The sequence below is a fragment of the Leucoraja erinacea genome, chromosome 33 (assembly GCF_028641065.1).
Source record: "Leucoraja erinacea ecotype New England chromosome 33, Leri_hhj_1, whole genome shotgun sequence".
NCBI lineage: Eukaryota > Metazoa > Chordata > Chondrichthyes > Rajiformes > Rajidae > Leucoraja > Leucoraja erinaceus.
The window spans coordinates 9,679,732-9,699,676 of record NC_073409.1 but is presented as its reverse complement, the minus strand read 5'-3'; the positions used below and the strand labels follow the sequence as shown (position 1 = coordinate 9,699,676).

At 36.5% G+C, this 19,945-nt stretch overlaps 1 protein-coding gene across 1 annotated transcript in view; it reads right to left on the bottom strand.

The window, feature by feature from the left end:
• Positions 1-1,459: 1,459 nt before the first annotated feature.
• znf280d (zinc finger protein 280D) overlaps positions 1,460-19,945 on the bottom strand; it is a 72,964-nt gene continuing 54,478 nt past the window's right edge. The window contains exons 12-23 of the mRNA XM_055661247.1: positions 19,458-19,604; positions 18,597-18,731; positions 17,496-17,758; positions 16,660-16,800; positions 15,552-15,614; positions 15,022-15,143; positions 14,385-14,412; positions 9,586-9,654; positions 6,000-6,042; positions 5,077-5,138; positions 4,184-4,936; positions 1,460-1,919 (exon numbers count right to left, since the gene is read on the bottom strand). Coding sequence (XP_055517222.1) covers positions 4,195-4,936; positions 5,077-5,138; positions 6,000-6,042; positions 9,586-9,654; positions 14,385-14,412; positions 15,022-15,143; positions 15,552-15,614; positions 16,660-16,800; positions 17,496-17,758; positions 18,597-18,731; positions 19,458-19,604 — 1,815 coding nt within the window. The 3' untranslated portion in view covers positions 1,460-1,919; positions 4,184-4,194. The remainder of the gene's footprint in view (positions 1,920-4,183; positions 4,937-5,076; positions 5,139-5,999; positions 6,043-9,585; positions 9,655-14,384; positions 14,413-15,021; positions 15,144-15,551; positions 15,615-16,659; positions 16,801-17,495; positions 17,759-18,596; positions 18,732-19,457; positions 19,605-19,945) is intronic.

Sequence of the window (19,945 nt, the reverse complement as noted above, 5' to 3'; positions counted from 1 at the left end):
TATTAAAATCTGACAACGTGCACTTTAACCACGTGATTTTTTTCTATTACAAATCTCAAATTGTGGAGTACAGAGACGAATAAATAAATGCTGGGTCTTTGTCCCAAACATTATGGACGGCACTGTATACCTCTTCTCTGTGGTTTTCATCATAATTATACATATGAACTATAATGGTCTGTTCCATGGTAAAGTAATACATCCCCGATTTAGCAACATTGCCACAAACACTAGTTTAGCAGGTAAATCAACATCTGACACCCATTCAGAGGGATGCAATTGGTCTCCATTTGGAAAGGCCAGGATTGATCAGGGATGGTTAGACCCCATCCAAAAAATTGTGCTCAGTTCTGGATGCCAACTATAAATAATGTGATTGAACTACAGACAGTATGTAGGAGATTCATATAGAGGATGTTGAATGACCTATCCATGTTCACCAAAGATGCTGCCTGACCCACTGTGTTACTCCAGCACTTTTCCTGGCCATTCTTTCCACAAGGTTCGTGCCTAGAATGGAATATATCGGTTATGTGACCGAATAGACTGGACTTATTCTCCTTGGAGCTGAGGAAACTTGAGGTATTTAAAGCCAAGAGAAGATAGGTACTAAGAAACTTTTCTCCATGGCTGAGATATCTAAAGGGCCGGTCCCACTTGGCCGTCATTTGCGCGTCACGCAGATGACGCAAAGATTTTGTACATCACAAAATCCTGCGCCGCCGCCCGTCACTGCCTATGTCATCACACACCATGCGCGCATCACGTGCATGTCACGACTTGTGCGTCGCGTCGCATAAATTATGTGCAAATGACGGCCAAGTGGGACAGGCCCTTAAGACTGGAGAACAATTGATTAATGGTGCACAATAGCTTTAAACCTGGGTAAGATGTTTTTCACTCAACAAATGGTTGCAATCTGGAAGGCACAGCCTGAGAGTGTGGAAGCATCACACCATTTGAGAACTGCTGAATGAGCACATGAGTTTCCAAAGCATTGTAGCATTGGATCAAGTGCTGGTAATTGGGATTGGTATTGATGGGTAATTAGTGGTGGGCATGGACACGATCCTAAAGGTGTACACGGAAACTTCAGGAATGCAGAAATCCATAGCCACAATAAATTGGGAACTGACCCAGAGTATAGGTACTATTTAGCCAGTAGTTTACTACATGATCACGATTCACTCTTCCCATTTGATTTGTGCTAACATTTGCTTTGATACTTCTGGCCTGTGGGAAACGAAGGAAGAATGAGTTGAGGAGAACGAGCACCTGCTATCTCCTGCTGGGCAGAATTAGACTTAGTTGAAATGTACCCCACCATAAAATATCTTACCAAATTTCAGGTTGTCACGTGAAACATGGTTATTAAGGGAAGCTCGGGAGGATGACAGGGCCCAACAGCAGAGGAAACCATAGAAAGATATAAGATTACACAGACAAGCGGAAACAGAAGTACAAGTCATGAGATGCATTGTCTTTATTTGAGCTTGCAGGCACTGGCATTAAAGTTACATTTAACTTCTACAAGAAGAAAAGTATACAAACCATTATTTTCACCCCTCCCTGTGTACAGTAATTTAACTCTGAATTGGAATCAATTGAATTCCAGAACTAAAAGTAGCAACGGTAGCAATGGAAACATATTTCCTCATCCAAGTTAACCAGTGTTAAATATAGTCACACTGAAAGGAAAAGCCTTTGCCCTGTGTGCTACCAATGTTATTATTTTCAGAGGACCAAATTCTTGACAACTGAGTCTAGTCCAATAATGTAAATTAGCCTAAGATCTGGCATCTGTCCATTTGCCAAGATGCACAAGCATGGGCATCTATAATATTTATTCAGTTGCACATTGCTTTGTTTACAGTTGCATCTTATACCATGAACAAATCATGAACTGAAGTGCGAGTCTCCTGGAGTGGAACAAGAAAATATACAATTTAGAGGTATAACGACAATGAAAGATTAACATAACTCCAACATACAAATATGGTGATTAGACAAAGTAAAGTACTAACAATTTCTAAATTAATCCTTTTAAAAACACAAAGTATTTACAACCCTGCTATAAATTAACTGTAAAGGAAATTATATTAGATGGAGCTGCATTTCTCCTTTCCCATACAAAGTAGACTGCACATGCTAAACTATAAAGACTGTGGGCAACTACAATGAAACAAATCTCATGTGATGTCTTCACATGGAATAAAAACACAGCCTAGTCTCTTGTTACAACCAAAAGTTTTAAAAATATATTTCAAAGGAGCAAGTTATAAGGGACTTTTTGCAATGAATTAGTTTTACCAGTCTGAAAAACAAATGCGTTTCATTATAGAGAGGAGTTTTTACACCTTCAATATCTGATATCTAATTTTGCATTAGGATAGCGTTTTTAAACAGATTTTTTTATAATACTTCTATGAAGTCAACAGAACTGGCCATATGGGTTTGTCATATTCCATTGGTGTCAAAACACTGTCATTAATTTTCAATTTTTTCCCCCTGGTAATTAGTTTTAATTGATAGTTAAAAGGATACAGCTGACTAATTCCAAAGCCACTTGAAATTTAAACTCGCCAGAGTAATCACCAGCAATTGAGAATTTTGAGGAGGATAAGGAAAAGCCACAACCAACTAATATCATGAGCAAGAACATATTCAGATATAATTTCAGAAGCACATTAATGGCAATCAAGGACAAGCCCACCCGAACATCCAAGGAAAGAGGATTGATATTAGTGTGGGTATAGGAAATGATATGGAAGTATTTGTTAAGAAATCCTGCAGAAAATGTCATGCAAAAGTATATTCGTTTTTTTTCTATAAACCAATCAAAAATTAATATTAATTTCAAGGGAGTTCTGGAATTCTATGAAAAAATTGTCACTTTAGAAGGTTTGGTAATATGTTATTAAGCAATGATAGGGGAGATTTCAATTTACTCAAAGAACATAAATAAGAAATGTTTTCATTTTACAGAGTGGAGAGTGCAACTGTTTAATACATTATGCAATGTAAAAGGAATTGAGTTTTATGTTTTATATATTGTTTTGTGGTTTTGAATCTGGAGTCTAAGAAAAGCTGTTCAATATTAAAATGGTAAAAATTATTTTTATTGACAAACGGACGAAGAATATTTTCAGTTTTTTTCCCCAAGAACTAAGAATATTTTGAAGAGCAATTTAAAAAGTAGTTATCCTATTTTAAAATCAGTAAATTAGATTTATCAACTTTTGATGCATGCTATTTTCTATTGTATTTAACTAATCTTTAGCAAAATGCACTTAACAGAAATGAACAAATATCAGCTTCAGGGATATCAGCTATTCCAAATCAGGTATTCATAAAATAAAACAACCTTTATAACAAAGTAAAATTAGCCACCTAAAAGAATCAAGTCTAAAGTTCTGAATAGGAATTTGTTTTCTGCAGAAACTGTACATCAAAGCAAGCCACTGCCAACCACTACCAAAGTACGTATCTGAAGCTATTTACCAAATATGTAATAAAAAATATTAAGTATAATTTTAAGCTGCTTTATTCTTCCTCATATATTCAGTTAGCTTGGCACTATGAAGTACTGCAGTTTACCAAAAACAATCCATTGTTACACATCCTGCAGTTCCTTCGTTGTACATCTACTGCCAGAAGCAGAATAACCTGCTGAACAATGAAAGATACATGCCAATACAAATAAAGCATTACTTAACACAACATATCCTATTTTCTACAGTGAAAGGAAAGGATGAACTGCACTTTGGTTTACCATGTAACCCATCCTAAACGGTCTATATCTATGGCAAAAACTAATAATATGCACTGGGTTACAGCAACAGCAGTATTATGTCGTCTTGTGCATGACCGATTCATTTTTTCTGCACAGCTGCACAATGACATAATTATGCTTTTTTTGTAATGATTCCACTTTCACTGAAAGTTTACGTAGGTAAGCCGAGAGCTTGCCAAGACTGCACCCATCCAAAGGTGCTTAATTTATTACAGAATTCTACAGATTTTAGTATTTTCTATTCACATGCCATTTGTTTATTTTTCAAAGACAGGAATGTGAATTGTAATGTGAACAGGATAAGAATATCAAAGCCTTTAACAGTACAAGTACTTGTGTGCTTGGTGTATGTGTATCTGTGAATGAAGTCCAGTGACAGAATCAATGTACCATGCAAAACTTCAGCTCTTTTCATTTTCTTCTAGATGCTCTGAGCTTAGTAGTATTGGAGCAGGAGTAGTTTCTTTATTATTTTCCTCTGTTGATGCTGTTCCCTTTCTCTTGGTAACCGTCACCACACTCCCTTTCTGCAGAATCTCAGTAGCTTCATGTTCTAAAACTTCAGAAGGAGTGAGTGGTTCCAGCTGAATGCTGCCCTGCTCACTCACATCAGAACCAACAGCTTCTGGCTCATCTTTGCTCCTGAAAAACTGGTCAAAGCAAACATCTTCTTTGGGATCCATATTCTGTTCCACATTTGCATCATTGCTCTTTTCTTCAGTACATTTTTCATTATCAATTCCCTCATTCCCTGTCTGTTTACATTTCAGTATTAAATCCGGAAGAGTCTTGCAATCTTTAGGTTCATCACAAGTATCAATTCCCACAAACTCATCTTGAACTATTTCTACATCATTATCCACTGATTTTAAATCTTGTGCTTCGTTAGTATCTGAAGGTGTGAGTGCTTGGTTGGAGGAATTATCCTGAACTCTCTCTCCAGCATCATAGTCTTTCTCAGTTGTCAATTCAGACAGCGGGCCATCTGCTGTATTCTCAGTACTTTGATTACTTTCTACATTGTTATTGGAGTTTGTTTTGTCTTGTTGATCACTTAGTTTGTCACCTTTGGGTGAAGGCACAGCTTCCACAGATGGATTCTCAGCCTTGTACAATAAAGGTTGGTCAGTTTTCTCCTGGTTTCTGTTGGAGAGAGAGAGAAACAGGCATTTCTAATTTTAAAAAGTACAATCAGACTTACTTTCTAGTTATAAATAAAATATTTTCAATAGTCCATGCACCGACCCCCAGTTTATTCAAATTATACAAAATATTTCAATTACCCATCAGCAGTTAAATCAACTTCCAAAGTTTCTGTGGCAAGTAATGCAGAAGATGGATTTGCCTGAAAGTTTGAACAAAAATTGAAACTTAAGAACAAAGAATTGGAAAAATGATTGCTTTACAATTCTGAGCAGAAAAAAAAATGATTTAGAAAATGCAGTTTATTTTAAATGAACAACAATTTTAGTAATTTGAATTAAACAAAACAAATTATGCAGTTATAGGGGGAACACAAAAAAACTTTAATCTGCTTATTTAAATATTTTTTTTACTTTGAAGAGCTAACGCTGCATAGTCTCAAGGATTAAAATTAGAAATGTTAGTGCCTTTTAGGTGGAAAGTAAATATCTAAAATAACTTTTGTTTATCTCAGCACTCTCTACCCCATAATATTTCTCATATGTAGATATAACTTTACTTTCCACTTGGCCACTGTTTAATGCAACCTCATTAACTTTTTTCTTTATCCTTCAAATTGGGTTTGGAGGTGGGGCATTTCCAAAATGGGTCATCTTCTGTCCGCTCCAATGTTCATTTTCCAGCCAATAGGTGGATTCTCAGCCATTGTACATATGTGGTGCAATTGCCAATGGCTGAATCACAAGCATGACTGAGTCATCCTTTAAGATGAACAATCATGCCTTAAAGCACCCAGAAAATTTAATTCATCCAGTGTGCTGTAAGAATAAATCAGTCATACATGTAAAGAGTAAAAAATAATAATTGAATTGTTGCCACTTCTGAATACTCCACAAGTCGGTATTTAGCCTGGTAGTGAACCGTCATTTTAGATTTTCATTACTATTGCGCCCATTTAAATGAAGGGTATAACCATTTGTAATGTATCAGACACAGGATTTTCACTAGCAGCTTGTAAGGTTTTGATTATACAATGCAACAGATACAAAATGATTAAAATTACCTCAGTCTTTATTTCGTCAAGTGTTGAGATTTGCTCGCTCCTCCTGTGAGATGAAAAAACGTTTGCCTTAAATTATTTTTAAATGTGGCTAGAGAACAAGAAGCTGATAGCTTAAATAAATGTATCATCTTTCAAAGCAACACAATATGAGTATTTTTAAGAGTTTTAATCGGCTAAAGATCACTAAATATTTTGGCTGCTACTTCAAACCTACATTTAAAAAAAAAAGTATAACAATGCCCACTTACTCCTCTTCTGGTCTTTCCTGTTGATCAGATAAGCCAACTTTCAATTCCTTTCACTTCTTGTCCCCCAAATTAGAAAAAGCAGACCTTTCAGAGTGCTGACATGCAAAGTTGTCATCTTCACCCGAACATCCCTATGCTACATGGGCAGTTAAAGTTGGCGCCAATGGTTTGGAGAGCAATTTTCTACACAGATGTTGGGCTTTTGACTTCAACTGAAGCACTTAGCAGAACTTTGCATCATCTGCCTATCTACAAGTCCACCACCTCACACATTAATCAATTCTTCGGCATCTTCTGTAAGCTTCCCATTCCTCTCGTAACAAGCATAGGCAGCATCTCGAGATCCTCTTCAATATATCAGCCTTTTTTCTTCCAATCTATACATTATGAGTCTTTATTCTGAACGATTTATATCTGTTTTGTCTTCTGTAAACATTCTTAAAATGCTGTTATAAATTCTGTCTTATCATGACCACAAACCAAAGTGTATCATCTTATATGACCTCTTTATTCCCAAGCTGTTGATCACCTGGTGGCTATCTCTGACCACTTCAACCTTTCACCATTCCCATCCACTGACCTTGCTGCCAACCCAATTTCCTACTACATCCCCTCTTATCAAATCTTCATTTATTCCCAATTTAAGCTATTCCATTTCCGCTCACTTTTCAAGGGATTTAAACTTGAACAAGTCATATAGGCACAGATAAGCAGATACTCTGGACGCTGTCTTTCTCTATTTTCTGTCCCCCTTGTGCTCTTAGAGATTAGCTCCGTAAAACCTAGTTTGCACATATGATCTCATTCCTATTAAATTGCTGATCAGCTAAGTTCTCTTCCTAGTCTTAAAGGATACCATTACTCAGATCACAAATCCAATAACCACTACCGGTGATTATCCACAGCAAACTTGTTGTCTATTCATTTTCATATCTGATCAACAGAAAGATTTCCTCTCGACTAATCTGCCATGTACCATACAAATGCAGACTAAATTTTGCCTGATTGTATTTTTGTATCACGACAGTCAGCCAAAAATTCTTAATGTTAAAGCCACAGGCCTCTTTTTCATTCATCATGCAGTCCTAATGTTGTACAACTAGATATTCTTTACAAAAGTACCACAGATGCTGAGGGCTTGAGTTACAAGGAGAATTGACGCACATTCTGAGATTTGGATGAGAGAGCATGAACAGCACTGATCCCATGACAGTTCACTGGAGTTTAGGTTTATTATTGTCACATGTTCTAAGATACAGTGAAAAGCTTTGTTTGGTATGCTATCTAAATCTGATCACATAATACTATACGCAAATACAATCTAGTCAAACCTAGTATAATAGGTAGAGCAAAGGGGAAAATAGGCAGAGTGCAGAATATATTTCTGCAATAGTTCTGTAGACAAAGTCCAATGTCCGAAATGGGGTAGAGGGTAGAGTTCAGAACCCTGGCCTATGGTAGAACCTGATAAGAGGGGAAAGTAGGGAAATGGGTTCAGTGATCTGTGAATTGACAGACGAACATAGAACATTACAGCACAAGAACAGTCCCATCAGCATACGATTCCAAGAAGGAAACATCATCTGGCTTGAGCTCGAGTGAACAGCTATTTCATGATTGAGAATGCCTGTGTGAACTCGTAAACAAGAGCAGCAAGGGCCTCTCTTGGGAAGTAAGACTGGACAGCTGACTGAAGTGTTAGTAAGATACAAAAAAGGACAGGACAAGTCCAAAAGTTGAAGTATTTTATTGGGGTCAAGGCCAATTTTGATGGTATTAGCCAGAAACTTTCATGTTGAATGGGGGTGTTGTGTTTGCAGTTAACAGGGACGTCTGGTAAGTGGGCGTCTTTTAAACACGAAATACCGAGGTTTAAGGCTAACATGTTCCCGTTATAGTGAAGGCCAAGGCTGACACAAGAGATATTGAGGCTCTGATCAAGAAAAGGGAGGCAAATGCCAGATATGGGCAGCTTGAATCATGAATCCCTTGAGTACTGGAGATAAACACTCTCGGCGGCTGTGCTGCTGTATGGGTGCAGACCTGCATTTTGTCCGTGGTCGGGGTCGGGTCTCCGGCGGTGTTGAGTTGCTGCTGGGCCGCCCCCATCCGCTCCCGAGTGTCCCATCCCTGTCCGGGGTTGGACAGGAATGTCCAGGGTGACCCTGGGTTGGTGGGGCGCCTGCCCGTTGGAGCCGGCGTGCAAGAGAAGCGCTAACTTCAGCTCAACTCTGCCTGTCCAGCTGGGTTAACCAACAGCGCTGGACTGACGGGACACCGGCCCTGAGCAGTGGAGTTGGTGCTTCTTCTCCACGCTGGTTGTGGGCCTGGGCCGCTGCTGCGACTGGCCAGTGTACCGTCAGTCCAGGGCTGTCGGTTGGCCTGGCGGAATTCGGCTGGAGTTGGCGTTTCTTCTCCACGCTGGCTGTGGGCTTGGGACGCCCGTCAGTCCGGGGTCGCCCTGGACGTCTCCGGCCGCTCCCGGACAGGGATGGGGCACTCGGCAGGGGACGGAGATGGTCCAGTGGTGATTCGGCAGTGCTTGCGGGACTGGAGACCCAGGTTCGATCCTGGTTGCGGATGAGGTGTGCATGTGGTGGCACGGTTGCCGAGAGTGTTTATCGCGAGTGACCTTTGACAAATCCCATGATTCCTTGCGTTTTTCAGAATACCGAACTCGCTTATTTACTTAAGAAGGAACTCAGGAGATTAAAAATGGGACATGAGAAAGCTTTGGTATGGGTGTCTAAAAGTAGAGAACATAGGTTTAAGGTGAGAGGGGAAAGATTTAGAAAGGACCTGAGAGGCAACCTATTCACACAGAGAGTCTGCATACATGGAATGAGCAACCAGAGAAGTGACAGAGGTGGGTATAATGAATTAGCATTTAAGAGATAACATTTAGATAAGTACATGAATAGGAAAGGTTTGGAAGGATATGGGTCAGGCGCACATGGATTGGTCAACTGGAACGGTTAAGAAACTTGGTCAGGATGTACAGGTTGGGCCGAAGGGGCTGTTTCTATGCTCTATGGCTCTATGGAGAGACAATATCATTCAGTGAAGCAGAATGCCTTTCTGTTGGAGATGGGTGAAGAAGTGAAGAAAATAATGGACTAGTTATATTATTAAGTATGTGCAGTCATCTAAATGCCAATTATTTTTCCTCTTAATTTTAACATAAAAAATGTATCAACCTAGAAATAAGGATGTATTTAAATTACAAAACTGGTTAATTTTAACATTCTAAGAGTTCCAAGTGAGCAGATCTGCTGAAAAGAGACATATTAAGAGATGCAGCACCGGAAAGAAAGTACATTCCTAAATTTGCTACTTACAATAGGTCAGCTGATTTGGGAATTTTGTCAGTCGGGATTTTGTATGAATTTATCAAAATGGACTCAAGACTTTGAAAGAAAATGAAATAACTAGTTACAGTCATCACACCAGAATGGTTTAGTCTGATTCCACCTATTCTCTAACATAATTAGTCTCACAAAACTTCTTACTGATTCTTGTCAGAAAATGAATATGAAACACATTCCAATTATAAAGAATATTGCTCCTTCTTGCATGTATTGAATTCACATTTTGTTAAATTGTGGCTTGGGAATTAGCAAGTTTTTCCAAAGTATTTTCAACCTGTTCATTCCACAAGGCCAGATATTATCATCTGAATAAGTACAAACTTAAAATTAAACAAGTGGTACAAAATCCATTCACGTAATTCTGATATAATTTTCCTCAGTTAAAAAGTTCAGAAATCGAATTGGTGAGATCCCTAGCCATAAGCATAGTTTACAAAGCAATTTACGTGTCATGTAGAGATGACACAAAAATGAATTAGTATTTGTTTTAATGTTCTGTTATTGTTTACATATTTCTTAATTATGTAAAGATATATTTCAATTCTTGCTTCTAATAAGTTCTACGTTTGCTTGGAAAATAACTGAAAGAAAGCACCTTTTAATTAAACAGAATCAAATTTGTAAGCATTACTGCATTAAAAAAATCATTGAATTAATTGAACCATTGCGAGAGGTTTGGTAGGCTAAGACTTTAGTGCTTAAGTGCAGGTGGCTAAGAGGTGATCTTCCGGAGGTGTATAAAATCATGAAGAAACTAGAAAATGTCAATTTTTTTCCCAGGGTAGGGGAATGAAAAAGCAAAGGACACAGGTTTCCGGTGAGGATGTAGCGGACGTGTCTTTTTTGGACTATAAGCTTGTGGCGAATGGTATGCCTTAGGATCCTGGTGCATCAGGGTCCCAGAAATGGTGCTGTTTGTGGTTTATAAGAACGATTTGAATGAAAATGTAGAAGGCATGATGAATAAGTTGGACACTAAAATGGATGGTATCGTAGATCGCAAAGACGGCTATCAAAAATTACAGAGGCTCTTGATTGGCTAGACTAGTCGGCTGTGGAATGGCTAAAGAAGTTTAATGCAGATAGATGCGAGGTGTCACTTTATTGGTAAGTCAAACCAGGGCAGGAATGATAGGGTTATGGGGAGTGTTGTAGAGCAGTGGGATCTACGAGTACAGGTGACATAGTTTGCTGAAAGTGGCATCACAAATAGATAGGGTGGTAAAGAAGGCTTTATGAACATGGGCCTTCATCAGTCCAGGTACTGAGTAAAGAAGTTGAGACGTGATGTTACAGTTGTGCAGGATGTTGGTGAGTCCACATTTGGAGACTTTGTTCAGTTTTGGTCACCCTATTATAGGAAGGATATCATTAGGCTGGAAAGAGTGTAGAGAAGATCTATGGGGATCTGACCTGGACAAAGGGCTGAGCTACGAGGAAAAATTGAGCAGGAGGCTGAAGGGTGATCTTATAGAGGTGTGTAAAATCACGAGGGGGATAGGGTGAATGCACCAGGTAAGGGGAATCAATAGCAGACAACATAGATTTAAAGTGAGAGGGACAACATTTAAAATTAACCTGTGGGCAACCTTTTCACTCAGAAGAAAAAAAAGTTGTGGAACGAGCTGCTACAGGATGGATGAGGCAGGCACTATAACAGCACTTAAAAGATAGGTACATGACTAGGAAATGTTTATAGGGATACCAACATAATTTATTTTTCTATTGACAAATATTTCAGTGTAAGTCTGTGTTGTGGACACAGCATAGCTAATGGTTATGTTCTTTCAATGCAAGAAAAACTGTGGATTTCTTTTGTGGATTTAAGTTTAAAAATGGTAATTAGTTGCATTTAACAGATTTAAAGATAATTGTATTCTAACATAAAGTGAATGTGTTGACAATGTTTCAATTTTTATCTACTATAGAAGAGCAGAGTATAAATGCTAGATATTAATCATTTATTGCATGATTCATGACCCTCAATGTCTAAATGATAGCTCTTTTCTGCCCCATCTGCTACATTAAGCATAATAAACAGGTACATTGATTTTATCTACAAGGAAACCTGAATAATGCATAAACATAATATCTGGATCACTAATTTGGTAATAAATTGGATTCTCAGTAAGATGTCTAGTATAATAAAAAATAGTACAAACTAACCCCACCTCTGAAATTTATTGTAAATCAGCTCTATGGATGAATAATAAAGTTAACTTTCATTAATGATTTCACTTCATTTACAGCAAACAGTCGTCCTTTTGGTGCAATTTGGTCATCCATTCACATTAGCTAATTTTAAATTGCTTGATTTATGATGCAAAGCTGTATTATAAAATTTATAAAATTACTCAACCCACATCTGTTGCTGTATTGTCAGGTAGATTATATCCTACAGTTAATTAGCAGTACAAATCATTAATAAAAGTAAAAATAATGAGGAAAAGCAAAATCAAAACACAATAAATGACACACTCGAGCCATTTTCAGGTCAGGGAATTAGAATCCCCAAATGTACTTAATCATGAACATAATCTTCCAATATGTTAAAAAGCACGAAGGAATGATATAGGTATGGATTACTTGTTCATTATAACCTTACTATTATTAATCGATAACAGCTAAATGACAAATTTATAATATTAACCTATTTCACAAAATGTTCTGAAAATGTATGACATAAAAGGTATCCAGTGGTGCAACGGTAAAGATGCTGCCTCACAGTGCTAGAGACCCGGGTTCGATTCTGACGGTGTTGTCTGTGCAGAATTTATATGTTATCCTAATGACTGTGTGGGTTTTCTCCGGGTGCTCCAATTTCATCGTTTACATTTTGTAGGTTAATTGACTGCTGTAAATTGTCCCTAGTGTGTAGGGACCCCGTTTCCATGCTCTAAACTAAACTAAAAAGGAACTATCCAGCATAATCCCATCTTCCACTGCTGGTTCAATAGCTTGGAGAAACAAGGAACTACAGATACTGGAATCTTGAGCAAAACACGATGTACTGGAGTAACTCAGCAGGTTAGGTGGCATCTCTGGAGTGCATGGATAGGCAAGGTTTGGATCGGAGCTCTTTGTCAGACTGACCATATTTGATTCAAAACACACATCGCTGAAAGAACTCAGCAGCTCAAACAACATCTACAGAGGCAAAAGGTACTACATCAGAACTGCTTGGCCTATTGAGTTCCTCTAGTGTTCTGTCACCTTTTTCTCCAGGTCTGCATAATTTACTCTATTTAGGCTCCTCAATTTTATACCACATAGGAACCCATTAGTAACAGCTGTCAAATTGAGAGCTGGTGTTGCCAACTGAAGAAGGGTGATAAAGGTACATCTGGAGGATGAGTTCACAGGAAGAGGTAAATGAAATCGGGAATACCATATTAGAAAATAATTGAATGCTGAAAATACAAGATGAGGCAAGATGAAATGTGGAATTCAGTATTGAGTCTTAAAGGTTATAGCATGCCTGGTTGGAAGATGAGGTGCTGTTCCTTGAGCACATGTTCAGCATTTTCACAGTCACTATCCTGCAGAAATGTCAGTGGGAAAGTGACATGAGTGCAAGCTCAAAGTCATTCTTGTGGCCTGAACAGAAGTTTCTGCAAAGCAGTCACCCAAAGTATGATTACTTTCCTCCATGCAGTCCACCTTCTAAACACTGAATACATGGAGGATGTTCAAGTAAATCCTTGCTTCACCTGGAAGGAGACCCTAAATGACAGGGCAAATGTTGTATCTAATGTGGTTGCACATGAAAGTACTCTAAGAAGTTAACTGGCTGTTGGTGGAAACAGAAAGAGTGGACCAGAATTTTCACGAGTTGAGGGGAGGGGAACGTTGTCTATGTTCCCATGATATTAGGAACGTTAGAAATTGTGGAGAATGGTCTGTGGTAAAAGCTAGTAACAGGAAGGTGAAGAAGACAAGTAGAACTCTATCCTGATGCTGAATTAGCAGAACTTCAATAAGCAGTAACATGGTTTCTTAAGTTATCTCTGCACCCTACCACAGTTTTCATGATTTATAAAACAACGATGAAATCCGTTCAAATTAGGTTACATCGACGATGAATGTTCAAAATACATTATATAAAATGCCATTTTTTATGACATTACATCAACTGTAAAAGATTGTCACATGAAAAAAAAGCCCCATTGTTTCAGTTTAGGGAGAAAATATTGAGAATATTGCATTTTAATACCTATTCCATGACTCTGTTCTGTGAATGTTGTCATAGATAAATATTCAAAACAAATTGTCAAATGCAGATTTAAGGTGCAAGTGATTGCTGGATGCAAAATATAATTACTCTAAATAAGTCAAATTGTGAGAACACCCATATTACCTTTTGTATATCCCCAGCAGCCAGCTATTGAGGCTTGACAACAAGTCTCCCTTTTCTAAGCTGCTACTCTTGTTCAAATTAAGAGAATTGAATGTATTTATCTACCATAACCAAATAATTGGTTGCAAAACACTAAACAAATTGCAGCACAACCTTATTAAAAATATACCGATAAATCATAAGCAGTAAGTTTTCCAAATCGGTATTGAAAGTGAAGAAATACCATCCCAAATTTACATGTTAATATTTAAGTTGCTTACAAATTATTTACATGGAGAAAGAAATAGTCACTCAAAACCAGCTGAGGGGATATCCCAACTGTTTAAAATACAATTTCACAGAAAAAAATGTCCTCAAAACGATTTGAAGGGTCCAAATTATATTGAAAAAAAAGCATACTAAGCATACTTACTGGACTATGTTGTCAATAATACTGGAAGCTGAAAGAAAAAGAACCAGAATTATTTAAAAAAGATTTCTCCTCTCCATCTTTTGTGGCCTTGGATACAAGACAACCATGGAACAAGGTTGTTTGTGATTCACTGTAACCCCTTATCTTCACAGAAAAGGCTTGTTGGATGTTTAAGTAACTTATTGTGTACCTTATCTTTCCTGTTCTTATTTACATTTTTAATCTAACCGTGTTGAATGTTGCTTTCTTCTTCTTCAACCAAAACTATACTTATACCAAAATTATACTAAAACATTAGTTCATTTATCCTGTCAATCTGAAATATTAATTATTTGACTATAGGTTATACTTGTGATATTTACTTCAGTTCTGAAAAATAATAGTAGAATCACAACTATCATTGAAGAAATTCTGTATATCACTCCCCATAACAAGAATTATGATTCCAGTAGGATCATTTTGAATAATATTTATCTTTCAAATAAAAGGAAGTATACCTACAGCATACACATTTACAGATTTACAATCACAAATATATTTTTTAAAGTTAATAATAATCTTTATTAATATCATTTTGCCTATGAAGCTAATAAGTAAAAATAACATAACATCAAGAATGTCAAGCTTTTCCACTTACCACTGGATTTTGAAACAATATGACAGACATGGAACTTGTTTTGATAAAGATGTTTTGCCATATCATCTGAATCAGAAACACTGGCTTCAAATGGACAACTAGAACATACTAGTTTTATATCGCTGAAACAATATGAAATACAGTAATTTACCCTGAGAAATGTTCTTAAATTATGGCACAGGTATCACTCAGTTGTACACATATGGTAGGTGGAAACTATAGTCACTTATAATAGGATTGGCTTGATACAGCAGGAAGATGCACTGACTGTGTTAATGAGTAATTTCAATAAGGCTAACTACGGTTACTAGTTAGGAAAAAATGTATGATTATTCCTTTAATGAAATGATGATTGATCTGTTATGCATTTTTTAAAATCGAGGTATTATTTTCATTGTTCATTAGTCAAGATCACTTTCTGCATTCATTTTAATATAAAATTCACTAATCAGTGGCAAAATTATATTCTTTTAAAGTTCACATTTTTTTATTGATAAGATTTAGGCTAAAAATTCTAATGCATTTCCTACCTCAGTTTGTTTGAATACTCTTTGAACATCCAAAAATTCTTTTTACATGGGACAGTGTGAGAGCTGCAAAACACAATCGACATTTAAAAAACATTGAATCCATTGCTTAGATGTTTCTCAATTGTACATTATTGGCATCATAAAAACTTAATATCCTTCCACATGATAGCATCCAAGAATAACCTAATATTTTCAAACATGCACATTGTTGACAGAAATTAATGTAAAGTATTTGAAAATTCCAGTGTGTCATAAAAGTAACCCATAAATTGGCAAGAATTAGTCGGCTTTGAAAACATGATACAAACTGTTCTCTTGATTTTGCTTTTAACATAAAACTTAAGAGATATTAAAGGAATTCAAGGTAAGTGACAACAGCTATGAGCACAATTTTAGTAAATAACTTTTATGTGACCACGCTTATACTTACCTGCAAGATTTTTTTTTTTTAAATAGAAGCACCATTTGAAAAAAATATTTAGTGATGTGGCTCTAGCTATTTACTTGGTACTATGAAAAAACTTCAAATAATGTTGTAAATTATGCACACAAGAACAGTTACAACACAGCATATAGAAAACAGTATCTTAGTGCGTAACACAAGTTAAATTTTGATTGATGGTTTCAGTCTGCAGAGGCCTATCAATTTGATAACTGTGTCAATGCTTAACTTTGAACCGTATTCAACTAGGAATGAATGCTAAAATGTGCTGCAGTAAGCAGATTTCAGATCACATTTTAAAGATTACCCAGATTTGCATAAAATGGCTAAATTCCTTAAGGCACAGATTTAATTCCTTATTCCTGCTAAACACAAAGTCTAAAAATGCATGTGTATCACATCTGATAAACATAACAAGCAAACATGCAACACACGAGTATTGGAGTTTGTGAGCATGCAAGTCTTGGGCCTGACTTTACATTGTAAGGCAGGATTGGTGGTGGAGAAGCAAGAATAGGGGAAGTGGAAAAAGGAAATTAAGAACATTTGAAAATTTAGAAAAAATGTGATAACTTATTCATGAAAATAGATTAAATAATTTTCATAATCCCTCAAGTCTAAAGTATCCAATTTGAGATGCAATTATTTACTAAAGAAAACTCGTACCTCATCACATGGGCTACATAAGATTTGTTGCAGCTACTTCTGAATCGACAAAGAGGACAACGGGTGTAAGTGGCGAAGTGACTGGCGAATTCTTCAATTTCTGTGTCACATTCAATACATTTGTGAATGTCACAGCTCGCCCTGCAATTAAACAAGAAAATTCACCATTAATGTTGTGATTCCAAAGTATAGAAAAGCATGTGCACTAAATACATGAGAAGCATATAATGCAAGCATCTACACATGTATATGCATTTTTGACCTTCTCTCACAAATGCATTCTAGGTTCAATTACAAAATAAACAACTGCATGCCTTTTCCACAATGCTCATTTTATCTATTTTTTAAATTATTCACATAAAAATGGGAAAAATCTCTAAACAAACACAATACCATTATTTATGGTATTTTAAGTTTGACATCAAATGTTTGGTTGGTTGTTAAACACCCTCTTGAAATATATGAAGAGTAGGGGTGTTGGTCATAATCTGTGTCTTAATAAAAACAATTTCGATTTGATTAGCCAGGCATTTTTCTCATTGGGAAATTTGTGGGATTTTAACTATACGGAATATAGCTGTCACACTTGTCCACATAGGAATAATTTTAAAGAAATAGGAGTCATGAAAGAAAGAAGTGTATAATTACAAATCATTCCTTCTTCATGGAAAATTGATATGCATTCAATATTTTTACTGAATGCGTAACAATTTTATATGAATGTACATGAAAAAGGCTAGCTGACAATATCAAGTATATAATTATTTCTTAGGCTTTAAAGCTCTTATTTAGACAATGGAGTGAAAATGATGTAAAAATTACCCAAGATAATTTACCTGGAAAACTGAAGATCAATATTAAACAGTTTTGTTACTTTTTCGTTTGCTTGATTTTTCTTCTTTTCCTCTTTAATGTATGGCAATTGTTGCGAACTTCCTATGGTAGTAACTTTGTTTATAGTTGATGAGTATAATTTAGTGTTTACCGTTACTGATGATGAGCACTGGAGTGTAGAGCTAGCTGCAGAATTAACTGAAGGCTGGGAAGATGATGATGATGATCCTACTGGACAAGGTGTCATGGAAGCTCGAATAGTAACCTGCCAAATGAAAGAGACCGTCAATCAAATGAAATTGGATTTCCAGCATCATTAAATACCATTAGTTAGACAACCAAAAAAAAAAGAATAAGACAATTTCTAAGGCTGCTTTATTTCATACAATAATACTTATTGCAAATGCAATTCTGCATTCTCAGCTCCCTACTATACTCGTTATATATTCATTGACTTTACAGCCAAATACCAATCCAACTCAATTTACAAGGTCACAGTTGATAACATTTGCAGATACAGGTAGTCTGAAGAAGGGTCTCGACACAAAACGTCTTGCCCCTCTCACCTATTAAGGTGAGAGCGGCAAGATTTTGTAGGATACTGTGGGGCAACCTTTTCACTCAGAGAGTGGTCGATATATGAAATGAGCTGCCAGTGGGGATAATTGAGCAAGGTACTATAACAGCAATTAAAAATCACTTTGACAGGCACATGGATAGAAAGGTTTAGAGAGATATGGGCCAAACGTGGAGAAATGGGACTAGTTTTGATAGGGCATCTTTGTTGGCATGGACAAATTGGGCTCTTGAACTCCTACCCAAGCACTCCAAGCAATTTCTACTCCATTAATTTTTTTTACAAATAATTAAAAGATCAAAGTAAGTTGTGCACCTTACATGTGTTTGTTATATATCACAAATACTTGAGCAAATTGATTGATCGATAATTGATTTTCTGTTTTTACAAAGTGCAAACCAATCATCTCCAATAAATGTAAAACAATGTTATGTTGAAAACGGGTAAAAAGCCATGAACTTATCAAGTATTAAATAACTACAACGTTCGATTTAAAAAAGCATACATTTCAGATCTGTAATCCTACCTTTGTGCCAGGAGGTAGACCTTCTAATTGAGGAGGTTTTCGAAATGTCCTATGATGTTGAGTCTTATGATCCACCTTTTCTTTGCAGGTTAAAAACTGAAGCTTACATTTGCCGCAACGGTAAACCCCTTTTTTCTGGACAAGAATTTAAAATGTTTAATTGTACCAGAATATACATACAAAACATATGAAAGAGGAGCAACAAACAGCCAAATAGCCCCCCATCATTCAACAAGATCATGGATGACCCAATCTTGGTACCAGCTTCAATTTTCCTGCTGAATCAAAAATGGGTCTCAAGTCCATTTAATAAGTCAGCACTTTCTCTGAGGTAATGTATTACAAAAAAATTGTGATCATTTGAGAGGAAGAAACCCTCACTTTAAATGGGTGATTCTTATCATAAGTGAACACAGCAATCTTTAAGTAGGTTTCTGTTTATGCTGACTATTCAAATTATTCAGCTATGAGCTACAAATAGATTTCTCCCCTGACAGTGACAAACTGAGATGTTCAATAAACCTAACAAAGAAAGTCAAAAACAACGATAATGCTGTAACTGATCACTGACCTACTTTTTTCATTTAAGTACATCATCCCTACTATTCACCATTTTCACATGCATTTCAAAATTCAAAGAAAGTGACGTCCCTTTGCTGAATTTATTTATCCACCTGACCCTATTTGTGTTCAAAGTTCTTCAAGCGATCATCAAATCATATGGTACATATAAAGATCATTACTGATATCATCAAGTCAGTTACCCACTTTCAGGAAATGTTTTGGAACCTTTAGGAATTTGCAGTGTTATTGCAGAAAGCCATTTGTAAAATTCAATGTAAATCAACATTGATACTATACCTGATGCTTCAAGTAATGCTGGACGTAAGCATTTCCAATTTTGATGACTTTAAGGCAAAACGGGCAGAGTAACTGCTTGGTATTTTCATGAACAATGCGGAAATGGATATCAACATCTGAAAATACTGATGAGCGGAAGCTGCAGACCTAAAGGTGGGGTGTACAAAAAAACAAGAGTAAAAATAAGTGAAGGCTAATTTGACTAGAGAATACTTATCTTTTTTACTTTGTTTTAATTAAATTTTCTAATTTAAGAACGTAATTAATACATGCACCGATATATTTCTCGTGCTAAGAGTCTTATACATTCCCAGATTTTGCTTACTTAAACTAAACATGGAGGAAGCGCAGTTGTCCTCTATGGATGGGAAAAATAGAGATTTGAGGGTAGATAAGGTGCTTGAAAAGTCTTATTAGTTATTAATGTGCCTCTAGCTAGTTTGGGAGGGATGCAAAAGGCGGAGTCAACAGTCAATGAAACTCACAGA